The 16998-nt window shown below is 45.0% G+C and overlaps 1 protein-coding gene across 2 annotated transcripts; it reads left to right on the forward strand.

The window, feature by feature from the left end:
* Positions 1-5978: 5978 nt before the first annotated feature.
* On the forward strand, positions 5979-15589 carry AGTRAP (angiotensin II receptor associated protein). Of its 2 annotated transcripts, XM_052793146.1 has the most exons (6): positions 5979-6113; positions 11291-11325; positions 11550-11661; positions 12279-12477; positions 12697-12735; positions 14684-15589. In XM_052793146.1, exons 1-6 carry the CDS (start codon positions 6087-6089, stop codon positions 14788-14790), a joined length of 519 nt encoding a protein of 172 aa, XP_052649106.1. In that variant the 5' UTR covers positions 5979-6086; the 3' UTR covers positions 14791-15589. The 2 variants fall into 2 exon arrangements, with proteins under 2 accessions (XP_052649106.1, XP_052649107.1); XM_052793147.1 differs by lacking the exon at positions 12697-12735 and having other exon boundaries at positions 5983-6113.
* The last annotated feature ends 1409 nt before the right edge of the window (positions 15590-16998 follow it).

Genomic DNA, 16998 nt, shown 5'->3' on the forward strand with positions numbered 1-16998 from the left:
ATCCTTTGTGCAACTCTTCTGCTTCTTTGACTGCACCTAAGGATGTGGCAGGAGCCAGAAAGACCTATAAGGGAGCTGGCCAGCAGGTAGCACTGATGACTTCAGGTAATCACACAGAGCAATTATGCCACTTGGTAGAAAAAATTCTCTACCCAAATTGGGGATCCAAGTTTCCCCATATGCTCACTCAAATTGCAGCTAACAGTCAGTTTCTGCCTGGTGTAACCATCCAGATGTTTAAAACTTCTTTATATTACTACTTAGTTACTGACTTCAGTGATCTATTGGAGCAACACAGGCTACCTGCGTTGAACAGAAGTAGTGTTAGTTGGTAAAGATGTTCTTTTCTACTGCTAACACCCCAATACCCTGGCTTCTGGTGGAAGACAGCTCTGAAGCCTTTTACATTCAAGAACCTGGAGATGTATGGCACTTTTTGTAGGAATACAAATATTAATCATGGTGCTGTGCTCAGAATCCTCTTTATACTGCTTCCCTAAACTCCCTGTGTTCCATTTAGGTAGGCGATTCTCCATTTTGCACACCTGTTTCTGTTGTAGTGTCACTCTGCATTGTGTATTTGCTCAAATGCTGCTAACATACTCTAATGTGATGAGTGCCCAGTCATGACTACAGAGATATGCTATGAATACGTTAGTTCTGACCCGCATACACCTGCACTGCTAGGAGGTACACTGAAGGAGGAATTTGTAAAGGAGCATTTAGGCAAAAACCTACCTCTTGGTTGGATGTAGCTATTTAGATTTCTGCTTACTGCACTACAGTCTTAGCCCAAAATGCAGGAGTAAAGAAAGGTGGTTTGGCTCCAGCTCTATGCCACAGCAGCAAGGATGCAATTTGTTAACCCAGAGAAATGCAGCCCCTCCCTCAGCCCAGATGCAGAATAGTGGGTGGTGCTGCCAGTGCTATTGTCAGTGGAAGCATAAAGGGAAAAAGGCCTTAATTGATCACAGTCAATTGCAGAGCTCTCAAACCCTGGTCTGTGTGACACCGACGAGAACCACATGCACAGCCATTATGAAAGCCAGGTTTTGATACCACGCTGCTTTGCAATACAGGAGCCGAGATCTGGTTGCAACAGTGCAGTTGAAAGAAAGCAGGAAATTTTGCAGGGGTCTTTATCCTTGGTGATGCAGGTATTCGTTGCCCCATACACTACATATGGAATCCTTGTAGGATCCTGGGCAGTGTTTTGAGTAAGGCTGTGTTGCAAGTCATGTGAAATACAAGCAGGTTTAAACAGCAAGCCTGAATTTTAAGCCAGAGCTTTTAGACTCCAAAAGGAGACTTGCTTCTTCAACTCTTGCTTTTTCAGCTTTTGGTCTACTATTAACTCTGAATATAAAGAACAGATTATTCTTAATTGGTGGGATTAGTTAAATGTGTAAGGTCAGTGAAAATTGAGTTTATTATAAATCAAATCACAGGATTACTGGATTGATTGCTCACATTGGAGTTTCAGAAAGAGAGCCCAAGACGGAGACTCATTCTTTCTGAATCATACTGTAATGTTGCAGAGGTGAAGAAGAAAGGATGAGCAGTGGCACATGCACATGCTGCACAGCCACAGCAGTGTGAAAAGAACTAGACAACCTGATTTATGTATCAGCCAGATCAACTACTGACTTTGCGATTGCAGTGCAAAGGAAAGCTGTTGAGTAAATAACATGCCAAGGTGTGGAATGCAAGACCAGCCTGTGATATAAAACCCCAGGGCAACATTTGTACAAGAAGTCCAACCCACTTCTGAGTGTAGCAAACCTTTTTAGTGCGGCTCTGTGCTGCCTCACAGGCATGACAGCAGCTGCAGAGCGATAGTATCTCTGGGTTACATTTAGCAACTTTCCCTTTCCTTCCCAGTATCTCCCAATCGCAGTGCAGTCGGTGACAGTTCTGCCTTTGGGGGCATTAGGTCCGAACAAGGGAGAGGGAGACAAATGTCAAGCAAGTCTTGATTTTTATGTTCTTCTCAACTAATTGTTTGAGAAACTCAAATTAAGAATTCACACAAGCTCAGCTTCTCTACTGCCCCCAGAGAGCTTAAGCTAGAGCTCTTGCAAGATTCTCTATTGTCTTGAAAGGACTTTGGATCAGGCCCAAACCAGCCATAGCAGGGCTCTGTGGAATAATTTTTAAAGTTAATTGCAGGGCATGCATACAAGAAAGGTGAGTGACACAGTCCCACCCCAACTCCTGCTCTACAGCTACTGCTGTTAGCAGCCTCACAATGAGTCCAAAGGGTATGCATCATTTTAAACCACTTCTCCAAGGGTGAGAATCATTAGACATGGAAAAGAGAGGACAGCGTGCTGATTTGACATAATCATCTCAGCAGCTGCCTGCTCTGCAAATGCTGTTGAATCTCGGGGATGTTGCTGGCAGTTGCCAAAATGATGACTGCAAGAGAGACAAGGAGTGGAAGCACAAATTAAAACACTTGGGAATCATTCAGTCTCAGGTCTGTAATAGTCTGCATTCATTTTAGCTTGGGGGTGTTTTATTGAAACCCTCTCTCCTCCCCCCCCCCCCCCGAGTAATTACCCTGTTGTCAATCCACAGTGTGTAAAAGTGCTTCAATTTCAAACCCATGCCATACCAAATTGTTCAAGTCCATGCCAGTCACTCTCTGCTACATAAAGCCTGGAAAAAGCATTGCTTTCCTATTTTTTTATCAGAAAAAATGAGGGCTGTTGTTTTCTTGGAATGTTCTGAGTGATCATATGTACCCCATAAAGCCATTTCTGGTATGTCAGTTCATTTTCTAGTGTGCCAGTGAATCTTGAAGAGTAGTCCCTCAATTATATCTCAAAGCTCTAGTTAGATTTTAGAAAACCAGAGGAGCAGCTCTTCTTGCTGAGATTAGAAAGGACTTTCAAGTGTGCTTGCCAAGGTACCACATTAGCGTAACCCTCTGCACTCCCCAAATCATCTTGCCATAGATTGTTTTGCAGTGAAGTTGCAGGAGGAGGCTCCCCACCAGCATTACAAAATGCCGTGAGTTTCCCCTCCAATCCAAATACTGTTTCTGCTTGCTGATTTCCCATTGGGATTTAAAAAGGAGTTTGTAGAGCCAGGACGACTTCTATATGCTCTTCCTCACTGCTTATTCAGAAAGGCTCTATTGATAATATATGCTTTTGTGCTGAGCTGATGCCTTCATTGCTCTCAGCTCCACAGCCAGGGGCACAACTCAAAGACACCAGTGTTACCTTCAGACTAGACCTCAAATGAGGGACGAGAAGGGCAGAACTATGAGGCGTGAGCTTGTCTCCGTCCTCACAAGCTAGATAAGGACAGCAGGAGCAATCGTATTAGCTCCACTACTTCCCCACGGAATCGCTATCACCTTACCCACCAAGGGTACACTGTCCTGAAAATGCAAAGGAAAGCATTTCTGCCTTATTAGCCTAACTTTTGTGCTGGCAGGAAGGGAGCCAGCTGTGTATTCAGTTTTTACTCAGTCTGCACAAGACATACCACCAATACATTTGACATAAATCAGCTAATTGTTGGGTATTAGTTGCAGTGAGCTGAACTCACCTGGACCAGTCTTCTAGTCAGGAAAATCTCCATATCCTCTTTCTAGTCTCCTGGGTCATCTGCTTCTCCCTGCAGGTCTTCTTTAACTTGCTGCTTATCTTTCTCACTATGTTTATGTTGCTTTGAGTTATAAAGCCTAGGGAAGGGAACAGAGACAGCAGGTTACACAGAGAGGCAATTTACAAGGTACAAGCAAAGCAAAGCAGAGATAAAAAACAAACAACCCCCCCAGATCAGATAGGCGTGAGAGACGTGCAAATGCATAATGTCTATCATAGCTCTCACTGTTTTCATATCCATGAGATCATTAAGACATTTCTAAGTCCCCTGAGTCCATGACATGCAAGCCCAGGATATGATAAGCAGGGCTGAATTAATTGCACGATACATTGATGAACAAAATGAAGTAAAGCACTTTTATTGTACAAGGGGAAATGAATGCTTTGCATTAAACAGCAGTCACATCAATCCAAATTATGGCTCATGCTGCATAAATGATAATGAGACTCTGTCTCAGACTGAGTGAGAAGGCTGAAAGGAGCAAAGACGCCCACATACTGCTGCATCCAAACAGTGCTTATACTTAAACTGGGACAGTGGAATTTGTCTTTATAACAAACAGTTCTCCTTTGTTAGATACCTATCCTGGCAGAAGGGCATCCCTATTGCACTTTGCACCCAAACACTGAGCCAGCAATATGGCTATTCAAAGTCTCTATCTTTCCCCCCACCCCAGCTGTCATATGTTCTTTTTGTTATTTAGGGTAAAATCCAGTCCTTGACATTACTAGGACCACTAGCATTGATCCTATTTGATGCCACTACTTCTGTGAATAGAGGCAGGGGTTCCCTGCAAGATGCAGAAATGGAAATGAAGTCACAGCTGATGTGTCATGTGGCAATAGATGAGTTATATTTCAATCTTTCATCTGGTAAGGTGGCACATTCAGAGATTCCTGGGGGGGACGACTTTTGCAGCCTTTTTTTTTTTTACTGCTGTTCTGAACTATGCAGCCAGTGAGTTTTGCTCTGCTGCTTCCTGTGGTTAGCATTTTCTAGGTTGTCTCATTTTGGCATTTAATACTTTGCCTTGGGAGATCTTCAAGTGTGCTGCATATTAGCAGTCAATAGCACTCAGGGTGCCATGAAGGGCAGGCTAGATAGGGCCATATTTGTGGGCTGTTGGAGAATGTCTGAGTGTAGGTTCAGCACTGCACAATTCTCATGCATAACCTTGCACTGCACTGCTTGAACTGGAAATAAGATTGAAGGATGACTCATACATTTCCACATTCAGCTTCTGCAATGAACTTCTGACTCCTTGCTCATTCCTTAGAGGCCTCTTCTTTTCTGTTAGAATAAATGATGATGAGAAAGCAACTGACCCAGTAAAACATTGTAGACTTACCCTGCAGACAGGTAAAGCATACATTGGGCAAGGAAGGGAGGGTTTGAGAGGGGTCATCCTGACTTCTTGGTTCTGTTAGTTCATTTGCCATACTTGGGGAGAAGACTGCTATTATGAACTGGACAGGAAATGGTAAGTTACAGCTGTACTGTGTGGGGTTGGGTTGATCACTTATCATCTTCCCTAGCTCTAAAATGGGACAAGCTTTCTTTCAAAATGAGAGATGACGAACTGGTGATTCATACCAGGCTTTTAGGCAAAGAGTTCAGTCATCTAGTTCTGGGGAAAAATCTAGAGCCAAAGGAAGCAGCTAAGTATCTGCCAGACATTCTAGCTACATGGCTAGAGATTCCAGTGCTCAAACCCAAAGACTGACCTGAACTTGACTTGGTTATTGTGAGACACAGCTAAGCACAGCTAGCACCTTGGAATTGCTTTTTTATTGGTGTTTATCAAGAGTCTCTTCATCACTCCTCACCTTTTTGTCACAGTACTGATGTGTGCACAAAAGCTTTCTCCTCCTCCAGAAAGCTGCTAACTTCTATACATGCATTAGCCTTCCCGGACACTGACTACCGTCCAAGTATAATGTCAAACCTTCCCTCAGCTGCATTATGCCTGTAAGCAGCAGGAAGAACCATTTGGCTGGGTGTTTGGAGTCAACAGACTCATCCAGGCACACTCGAACCTAGTGGTGGCCTTCCGTTTTGGGAACAGGTGCTGGGCAATACACGGCAGGTAGCTAGAGTGCCCAGACTATTTCCTCGCCCGGCATACGGCCGTCTGACGAGAAATCACCGCTTGCCGCCCGGCCCACAAAGGCACACTCCAGAACCACCGTGCACCAACCGATGCGGCAGAGGGCACGGTTCAGGGCAGGGGCCTCCACCCCCCTCCTGACCCGACGACGTGCCGCCAGCGCCCGAGGACCCTCCGCGGCGGAGGGGCTGGGGCCGGCCGGGCGCGGAGAGACGTCCCCGCGGGGCGGTGTCCCGGCTCCTCCCGCCCCGCCGCCCTCCCCTGGGCGGCCCGGGGCCAGCCCGTAGCGGCGGCGGGGCCCGGCCCAGCCCCACGTGAGGCGGCCCCGCCGCCGGGAGTCACGGGGCGGGCCGCTGCCATGGAGCTGCCTGCCGTCAACCTCAAGGTAGGGGCCGCGGGGCCGAGCCGCTCCCGGGCTTCCCCGGCGGGGAGGGGCCTCTCCGGCTGCCCCGTGGCTCGGTCTTCGCGGGCTCGGAGAGAGCGGGCTGCCCGCGGCCGAGGCCTGGCCGGCAGGAGCGGGAGGGCTGCGAGGGGGTTTCCGCCGGGGCGGCGGCCTTCCTCCTCGGCCGCGGCTTCGGGGGAGGCAGAGGCCTGGGGCGGCGGGATGGCGTCCCGGGGAGCGGGCGCTTGGCCCGGCCTGCCCTCTCCTCTCGCATGCTGGCCGGCTTTGCGGCTGGTCAGGAGGTGTGGAGGCCTCCGAGGAGGAAGGACTGGTGTTTCCAAACCTTTTATCATCACATGGGCACACGTTGCAAAAGCTCGTGGTCGTTAAGACCGGCAGGCAATGACTCCGAGGTCCTCTCTTACTTCAGGGCAGTTGCTAAAGTGGCCGAGGACTGGGTTGGGACAACAGCTGGTTATTAACTTGTGTCCGTGGAGGTTTCCAGCTCAGCTGACCGGAGCTAATCTGGGATAAACACTACACAAGATCCTGAGGAGGCAAAGTTTTTGCTTGTCAGGCTTAGAAAGATGATCCCACTTATTTGGGGGCTATCATCTAGTAGATAATTGAAATTGCTTCTCTATTGGGGGCAATCTGAAAATTTTGGTGAGTGTCTGGTAACCAGAGAAATGGGAAGTAAGGGACTTAGCACAGTTATGTTATGCTTTTCACTTTGGGAAGAAGCACATCCTTGCAGAAAAGCTGGAGGATACTAAAATCACTTTTTTGCTGGTAGTGTTCGATGCTGAAGCCTTCCCTGATAGGTGAAATTTTCCTCTAATTTTTTTTTTGTCTTTCATATGTTCAGAGCCCTGAGATTTCTAGGTGTGTGTGCCTTTTTCCAGCTTCACTACTTTGTGTATCTTGTTTGGTACGGCAAATTTCAGGTGCTTTCTTTGATTAAAACTTTTGCCTGGAGAATGAAAACAGCACTGATCACATCAGGTGCTTTTTTCCGCTATTGATTCGTAAAGCTGTGAGCAGTGGCATTGGAGCAGGCTGCCTACAGGTTGGGTGGGAGGATAGTATTATCTCAGCTACTGTTATGAATTCAGCTTTGTACAGGAAGGTTTTCATGTGGCTGTGCTAAATAAAAGCTTGGCGTTCATGTAATGTTTCCCCCTTTTACTAGTTCACCAAGAAAAGCAACTTCCCTTGTTAGAGGCAAGTAAGCAAATGGATTTTTCAAGGCCCGCCATGTGGATTATATTACATTCTGGAAACTAGCTGATACTTTGCACTGAGAATTTTGGACTATTGTGTGATTCCCAGGGCACTAGGAAGATTAACAGATCTTGCCTTCTGCTTTGTTTTTTAACTTGGTTTGCTTTTTTTTTTCCCCATGCTAAAACAACAGTGAAAAATAAGGACATTTAATTAAAAAGTTTGCCAACATGAAATACATCTTCTACCATGGGAGGTGGAGATAGGGGAGCTGAAAAAAACAGACTTCTTGAATGAATGAATCACCATGACAACACCACTAAAATGTTGCCTTTCTTCTCTAATTTCAGACAACCATTCCCAAATCTCTCACTCGATAAGAGTGAAGCTTGTCCTGGGCAAACAGTTTTCAGCATTAAGAAATTCCTTGTCAAGTCTGCCGATACTGCTCTGGGGCTGAAGAGCTGGGGAATAGGGAGTTAATAATTGTACAGGCATCTTTGTGCTGTTCCTGAGTTAGGGCCTGTTTCCCTGAAACATATCACAAAGGTGGGAAAGATTCTTATTCAGAAAGGGACTGTAAATAACATGCACTACTGCTATTCATTGGCATGATCTGCTTACAGTTTCTGTGAGATTAAAAAGATGAGCCTCGTGATAGAAGTAGCTCCAAGAAAACTGCATGACTGATCTGTGTTTGTGCCAGAACATAGCAATGTCTTAGCCCTGAGGTCTCTCTTTAAGCCACTTGCAGAGCTATAAAATTAATGTAGCAGGCTTTGCCCTAGAGTGAATGAGGAACATGCTCATGAAACAGCATCTACTGGCTCAGGTCTAATAGTAATGCTCAGCAAAGCATGTGGGAAGCAGCATAGCCATATTTTTGCAGTGAATGCTTGACACCTAGGATTATTGCAATAACTACGCAGAGCCTTGAAAGTCGAACTTTGAGTTTGATCAAGCCTGGACAATGCCCTACAATCCGTGTGCCTGGAAATGTATGTTTGGTGCTTGAGCTTTTTTAAATGCTAGGTCACAGAATCATAGAATAAGTTAGATTAAAAGAGACCTCTGTATGTTATCTAGTCCAACCTCCTGCTCAAAGCAAAGCTAACTTCAAAGTCAGATCAAATAGCTCAACACAAAATTCAGCTGACTTAAAAATCTCAGAGGACAGAGCCACAACAACCCTGTTAGCCTGTTCCACTGCCTAACCACTCTCATTATTATCACTCTGTTATAATAATGAGGAGCATCCTCACAGGTGGCCTGCTCACAGGTGGCCACTCAGGTCTATATTTTGGTTAGTATATCCTCAGGTGAATTATCTCCCTCAGAGTAGATGAGCTCACTCTCAAAAAAACCCCCAAAGTAAAATAAAAAAAAGTTAGATACTACAAGAAAATAATTGTAATTTGGAACCATGTAATTTTTAACTTAGTAAAAATTCAACCTTGTGCTAGGTTCTGTGCTGAAGCATGTTCAAAGGAGTGAGTTCCTGTTCCAAAGAGTTTCCCAGACAGACCCAGGCTCTTTTTATGCGTGGCTACTAGTTCCATCACATTCTGGGATTTGCAGAGGAGCTAGGAACTCCCCTTAGCTCTCCCCAGTTTCCAGTGGGATGCTCTTAATCACATGGTCATCCTTCTGCCCAGAAGGGATGGGGACAAAGGTTCCACCTTTCTTATTTTCTGCTCTCAGGACTAGTTCAAGTCTTAGGAGTTATTTTCTCAAAAGAAGAAATGTATGCCTTTCTTAGGTACAGACTTAAGTCCTTGAAGAGATGGAAAAAATTTAAATTCTTCTGCTGTCTCATCAGGAGACTGCCTGCAAATTATCTAATCTCACACAGTGGCTGTAGCTTTAAAGAATGTTTTTCGTTAACACTACATTTTCTATGTTAAAGCATACCAAGACCACCAGCTAATTCCACAGTGCCCTGAAGAACCGTCTGGTAAATTGGACTAATAACCTGGAAGGGAATGCCTTGTTTTAATTTCAGCGGTCCCTCTTACTATCAGCCCTAGTTTACCTGATTTTATGCTGATGGCTACGCATGCTTCATAATTTAATAACTGCAGTATTGATCTAGACAGCATAAAAAAAAAAAAGCCACCTTGCCTAATTATGTTAACTGGTGAGCCTTGAGGGGTCTTGTGGGTGTGTAATATGCAATTAAATACTACCTAATTAAGAATTTCCCTGATGTTGTGATAGTCTCTTGAGTAAATGCTATTTGCATGTCTCCATTCTTATCTAAGAACATCTTGTATTTTACTGATTAGCAGTTTCTGCCTGGTCTCTGTGGTACAATTTGGGAGAAGGGGAAGAGGGGGGTGGTGATGAAGCATTTTGTAGGCTTTCATGAACAATTAAAAAAAAATCGTTAGTAAAAATCTGTTTAAGCAGGGTTTGAGGTCTAGGCTACTCAAGGTGAATGCTTGGAAGATGTGCTGGGGTACTGCAGTGAAGCAAGAGCTCTGTCTTACCATGGTAAGACATCTACATTGTGCTATCTTGACACAGCAGTGTGAGCCACAGCAGATGTGTCACTCCTGTTGATTTCCTGGCTGTGCTTCACTCATGTCACAGCTTCATTGGTTATTAACTCTCTTCTCAAGCAACTGGTTTTGTATTAAGTTAGAGCATGGATAGACATTTTAAGTCAATGAATGTAGCAGGATGTCAGTAGATCTTAATTTATTTTTTTTAGTGTCTTAATGCTCCTATCTGCATACAGCTTTCCTGTGTCCACCGAGTAATTTAGCCTTTTGCTACTTACTTATTTCCCAATTTTTTTTTTTTTTTAGGGGAGAGGGAGTGTGCTTCAGAGGGGTTTTGTTGGTGGTGGTTTTTTTTTTTTTATACCAAGGTCAGTATAAATGCCAATTGGAGCCTTTCTTACCGCTAGAAAAAGTGCAAGAGTGCCTGTTCCCATGGATCCTCTGATATGTCTGGGCTTCAGCCTTTTTTTTATGAGGCTGCTAATAGATACGGTCTTCCATATTCTTGTTTTCACAAATCTTTAGAGCGTGAATATGAGTGATCTCCCTTTGTTGATATTGGCCAGCAGGCTCAAAAGCGAGTGAGCGTGTGGATATAGGTATAGAAAAAGACTGAAGTGGTATATTCTTGTTCCCATTTGCTGTCTTAATAAACATGTAGAGTATGTCTCCTTGGTTACAGAATGTCAAGTGCTGGTGAAGAGAATCCTTCTGTCACTTGTTACAGTAAGATGCTTTTTTGTTGGATTTGTCCCCTTGAGCATGAGCATCAGGATCATTAAGGACATTTGCAAAGTACAGAATCTGTGACAGCATTATCTTATTGCTACTTAGGGCACTGCCGACATTTGGGCCCTAGTGGCTTCACTGGGAGTGAAAAGAGCTGTGTACTATGGCAGGATCAGGTTCTCAGATTCCTAGAAGATGCCTTCAGGTCTATTAATATTGCAGTGAGGTTGAACCACTGCTCTGAACAGAGTGGAAGAAAGTAAAAGAAGGATTTACTAAGGACTGGAGTGAAATTGCTGGGCGCTGCAGGCATGACTATCCATGGACTTCTTGGTGATGGGATGCCAGATTGGTTATGTATAAACTGTGCTAGCATAGTGTGAATCAGATTGCCCGGCTTTCTGTACAAACTCTTCTGGAGTTCCAAAATCAATAACCCATTTAGAAAAGACTAAGTGGGCCCTGAATCAACTGTCGACAGAGATGACAACAATAATGAATGACTACAGTGTAGCACCACAGGAAATACTCAGCAACAGAGGCAGAGAAAAATGGTTTTCTGTCTTCACTGTCTCAGTTGCTATGCCAGCTTTCTGCACTGGTTCATGGGTCCAGGGCACTCTTCCACCTGTCCCTCAGAAACAAGATGGTGTCATTTCACGTTGATCCTCCCAGAGTTCTCCCAACTTGCTGACCAGTCTTCCTCTCTGTTTTTTTTCATAGGCCATCATTCTGGTACACTGGCTTCTCACAATGTGGTGAGTGATTGGTAACTGGCCTGGCCTGGGTGAGAAGGGGGTATTCCTTCAAACTAGGAATGGGACATTCTCAGGGAATCAGCACTCCCTGTTTGTGTCTGTCTGTGTGCAAGAAGATCCTAAATCTAAGAGTGTGGTGTTTGTATGGGAACAGGGATGAATGCAAACAAATGTGTTGCAGGCTTATTGTGAATGTGGGCTGGGTTTTTTGTCTTGTTTGGCAGGGGATGCATGAATCACATGTTTCCAGCCTCCTATGCCTGGGGAAATTTCAGTGTCCTTGCAGTGGGGATCTGGGCCATTGCGCAGCGAGATTCCCTTGATGCCATCATGATGGTGAGTGTGAGGGTGTATGCCTCCACCAGGCTGCTCAGGGAGAGGGTGGAGGGCAGAGACAGCTTCTTTGAGCCAGTGATGATTCTCAGCTGTTCCCAGTACAGTGGTGAACAAGTCAAATTCCTTGTTTGAGTTGTTTTGGTTTTATTTAAGAGAGTGTATAAATCTACAAGCACTGTAAACCATGATGAGAAGCATTCCTATCACTTATTTTGCTTCTCAGAGGCGAGGCACACTTGATTCTTACTTTTTTTACCTGCTGTTGTGACTTATAATGCCAGAGGAAGACTCAAAGTGTTTAATATGCTTGAGTTGGAGGGGCTTTATAAAACCCTTCTCTGAACATTAAAGAGATTGGCAAGCAAAAATAAACAGTCCTGGAGCATATAATGAGAAGGTGTCTGACAGATGTGCAGAAAATGCATGAAATACAAGATCATTCATTTAGGAATCTCTGTCTACCTGGGGCAGTGTCAAGGGTTAGCAATGTGTGATACTGGGGTGAAGGCATGATTACATGAACACAAATCTCACAGGAAACAGACGCTGTAACTGACTGTTACTCCTAGCGGTTAATGCCCTATTCAGTTCATGTCCCACTCTCTCTTTGTTTCCAGTTCCTGACTGGCCTGCTGCTCACAGTCCTCACAGACATCATTCACGTCTCTGTCTTCTACCCTCCAAACAACTATCTCACTGATGTGAAGCGTTTCAGTATAGGCATGGCCATCTTCAGCCTCCTCCTCAAACCCATGTCCTGCTATTTGGTGTATCGAATGTATCGGGAGCGTGGAGGAGAGTACACCTTTAACATAGGTAGGCTGCTTCTGTGTCAGTGTGGGCCACCTCCTCTGGTGTTAGGGAGACCACTTTGCACTTTGGACCCTTCAGCCTGAGCTCTGTGCAGCTGGATTCTAACCCCCTTTCCAGGGAGAGTGTGGTGCTTGCTCTCTCTTGCTTATGTCTGTTCTCCCATTTTGTGGTTCTGGTGTGTCTTAGGCCTTAAATTTACATTCTTCCTCTCTTCCCTTGCAGACCTGGAGTCCTCATCTGACAGCCATTTTGCTCACAATGGTATTGATACCACTGCTGTCTCTCTTATTCAATGTAACTGAGAGGCTTTTCCTCTCTTCCTTCTCTTGCATTTGTGTGTGCTTGTTGGAAGCCTTTGGGTGTCCTTCTCTCTTTGCCAACCCTTTCTTTCCTTCTGGGGGAAAACAGAGGCAGCATCCCCTCTAGCTGGATTATGCATGAGAGGGAAAGAAGCTGGACTTCTAACTCCATGCTTTCTCTGGGCCTCACATGTCCTAGCTACCTTGATGGCTCTGGACCTCCATTTCTTCACCTGGAAGATGGGACTGATGTTTACCTCACGGGACTTTGCCTGGAGGCAGTCATTTTTCTCCTAGTTGTACTTGCTAATGATAACATGGCAGCCTTACCAGAGAGAAGGGGCTGTGGCTGGATGTTCTGGGTCTTAGCTTTGCCAAGCACGCCTGGTGCTAGTTCATGCCGAGGCAGCTGCCAGGGATTGTTTGCTGTGTGGGAGTTCACCCTGGCGAAACCAGCAGCCTGGCACAGTTATTTTTTTTGCCTTCCTAAGAAGCCTGTGCAGGACAAAGGATGGTATAACTGCATTACAGTGTTTGAAAGCTGTCACTTGTGCTGCTTTGGTGCTAGCAAAGAAGATAACACTTCCTGTGAGAAGAGGTGGCTACCTGCAGAGGAGGAGAGTCCATGGAAAGAAACCATGGCTTGGGGCGCTATGTGCTATTTGCATCTCTCTGCTAGTGGAACATGGATGGCTTCTCCATCAGCTACTTGTGCAAATGCCAGACAGATCTGTCTTAACTGGGTCAGAAGGCCTGTGAGTCAACTGCAGTGATTTGCTGTGGGCCACATTTGTGCCAGTTTTTATTAGCCGCTCACTTGTACTTGTAACTGGGATTTGACATTTGTATCCCATGGGAAGTGTAGGTATCATTGAGGAGTTCATCCCTGACTTGGAATTTGGGAGTGCTCCTTTTCAACCACACTGTCCCAACACAGACATGATACCGAGAGTCTCCTCTCAGGAACAGGTTGGAATTCAGACACTTTGTAGTTTCATATCCTCTCCTGAACTGTCTTTCTCAAAAAATTTTCAGTACAAACCATGTGCTGTTGTTTTGTGTTGAATGTGGTTGACAAATTTCCTCTCTCATTTTCCTGCTGTCTGGCATTTTCCTTTTGAACCTAACAGTGTTGCATTTTTCCTGGTCTTCTCTGTCTCATTTTCTTTCTGCACAAATTCCCTTTTTGTTCCTTGGCAGCATCCTTGCTGCTTAGAACAAGCCTCTCATATGGTTTGGTGCCTACCTTTGATTCAGATTTCTTTCTAGCCATGGCAGATGCCTCGCCTATAGGTAAAGAGCTGTCCATGCACATTTTCTGTCTCTCCTTTCCCTGCTCATCCCCTGGACAGTAGCATGATTTTGTACCAGTCTTGTACCACAAGCAAATTGTTCATAGTGCAATTGGGAGCATTGCTGGATTCAAATTTAGTGCCATGGTGTGGCACGCTTGAGGCATAGCTGCGTTGTTGGGAAGAGTGGTTCATGGATGAACCATGCTCTTAAATCTATGCTGTCAGCTAGCCATGGTTCCTGCTGCTTCTGTTTGTCTGTTTATTTTTCCACTAGATCTCATAAACTTGATCTTGCTGAAATATGCTGTTACAGGAGCCTGTTATGCTGCTATGTAGCATTGCAGGTCTTGCTTCCACACAGCCATGTGGCTACTAAGAGAGCAGTTCTGAGGGAACGAAAAGGCACGTTCAAATGCGTCTCAGTTATTTTGCCTTTGTTGGAAGGATGAGTTTTCTTACCTCCTGCCTGTGTAGTGAGGATCGCAGAACACGGGTGCTGGGGAGGTGGTAGAGCAGCTAATGTGGCGTGCTTCTGAGCTGTTGGTTTCTTCTAGGGGATTCAGTTCTTGTGCTTTTGTTTTTTTCCCAAGCTTGTTCTCTTCCATCTCCATTCAGGTGTCACCTGTGCAGGCCGGGATCGCAGCACCTATGAGACAATTGATCAGCAGGATGCCCCTCCACAGTGGCCTGACTCAAGCAAGACAGCCCAGCAGCCATACTGAGGCCCTCTCTGCAACAGAAAACGGAAGCTTCCCTCGCCCAGTCTAGCCTTCCACTCTTCCCATGTCTGTTCTGATGGAGCAAGACCTGCTACTGAGCAAACAGGAGAGGATCTGATTTCACATTTTTTTTGCCTCCCTGAAGGTTAGGCAGATGGGTTCCTGCAGTAAGTCCAGAAGATCTTGGAGATGTCATGTTAAGCACTGTGACTCTTTGTAATCCCGGTACGCTCTTTTCCTCCCTCCCCCTAAATCCCTCCTCTGTATGTGTGAGTGGATGCAGCTTCTGCAGTCTTCCAGGTCTTGTATTGTGCATTCTCTCTATTGTAAGTAAGGAAACCACTCAAAATATTCCTGAACAAGCTATCTTTAAAAGGCTTATGGACTGCCCTTAAACAATACAATTTAGCCTGCTTTTATGCAGATCCAGATGTTTCCTGGAGATGTGAGTTCCTGAGGGCTGGTTTTGATGGTGTTATTTAACTAAGATTTATGACCATAACTCCCTATGCTAGCTGTGGTGGTTTGCACAAAGCTGGGGTTGGTATAAAATGTTCTTACTGGGCCAGGGAGCTGCTTGTGCTCCCAGTATTTAGTCTTGGGTTTTATTCACTGATGCTTTTATGCAAAATGTCCTTCATAAATAAGTCCTTCCCAAAAAATGGCTGTTGAATGTAGGTTATAGATATTCTGTGCCTTGAAATGTCCTTTTGCCTTCAGCTGCCTCTTTTAACAGAACTTGAAATGTTACATTTTTCTAAGAAAACTATAAAATGAACACAGTTCTTCTGTGTTAGAAAAAGTTACGCTGGTCACCTGTGTCTCATTTGAAAATGTAGGTATTCCTGAGGGTTTGGGACTGTAGACAGGCAGTCTGGGAGAGTCATTATGGGGGAAGGTCTACAGGGCTTCGATGGCTTTTAGTCTAAGCTCTACTCAGACAACTAGAGGTTACTGCTTGTAAATGTGTGGGTGGGAAGGTGGGCTAGTAAAATGAGGATTGGGGAAAGGAAAAGATGGGTTTATTTACACTGCAGTGGTGAGCTTTGTGGGGTGTGATAAACTATAAACTCTAATCTTATGCACAATAAATCTGCCCTGCTGTGGCTTTCAGGTAAAATTTAAAAAAAAAAAAAAAGTTCAACAGGATTCTTTATCAGAAGAAAAAGAGTATGTCAGCTTTGGCAGAATGAAAATACCAGTGCTAGGACGATATGTGTTTTTCTGAGGCAGGTTCATTTTCAGTTTACATCTGTTATTTTACAGTTGCATTTCTCTTGATAAGACCTGCTGCTGTCTTGACTCTTCAGTGACCAAGAGCCCTGTTAACTTTGCTCTAACCTCTAGAATCATGCCATTTGTATGTTTAAAACCAAGCAATTTTCTCTCAAGTTTGATCGCTTTAAACATAAGCAGATGTTTCCTCCACTATGCTGCACAGGCACTATAGTGACCTGCTGCTCTACCTGGACCATCATCATTTATTTATGCCTGGACCAAGCGCATGGTAAATGCCATAAAAGTGTGATGGTCTGGTTTACTCTCCTGAGATGAGTGTTGTGCATTCATTTTGCAGGCTGCCATGCAACAGAGCATAGGAATAGGAATCAGTCTACTCTTGTGATCAGATGGGGAAGAAAGAAGAACAGGTAGGCAGAAATTTCTGGGGCTTGTGGAGTTGCAGAGCAGGCCTTTATGTTCAGTTAATGTTTTTTTCAGCTCTTCAGAACTGTGCAGTGACAGCATAGATCCCTGAATAATGCATTTAAACACTCAGGTTTTTTTCTTCCCTAGACCTGTGAAGCACAGACTGAAAACAACTGTTTTAAATGCTATGCTTTTGTGTATTTGCACAAAGAAAGAGTTACATCTAGTGAGGCCTTGCCAGCCATTCTCCATTGAGAAAGACACCACAAAATCTATTGATACACATCTAGTTGACCTGCTGTGTGCTTTTCTGTGGAGAATTCAGCGCATCTAGGGGCTCAGGGGAGCAGAGCAAGGTAGGAGTTATGCTAGGCTTACTGTGCCTCAAGGATACCTGTTTTGGGCACTAAATCAGAGAGGCGAGGACAAAAACGAGGCCCCTCTCCTGGCTTCTGAGGAGGAGGAGGGCATTTGTTTCGGCAGTGCTTACAATAAGCACAAACACGCTCTTGGATCAATACCTGGTTTAGCAGGGCGTGCGGGGATTCATCGAGCCTGTTGCGC

The sequence above is a fragment of the Harpia harpyja genome, chromosome 7 (genome assembly GCF_026419915.1).
Source record: "Harpia harpyja isolate bHarHar1 chromosome 7, bHarHar1 primary haplotype, whole genome shotgun sequence".
NCBI classification, from domain to species: Eukaryota; Metazoa; Chordata; class Aves; order Accipitriformes; family Accipitridae; genus Harpia; species Harpia harpyja.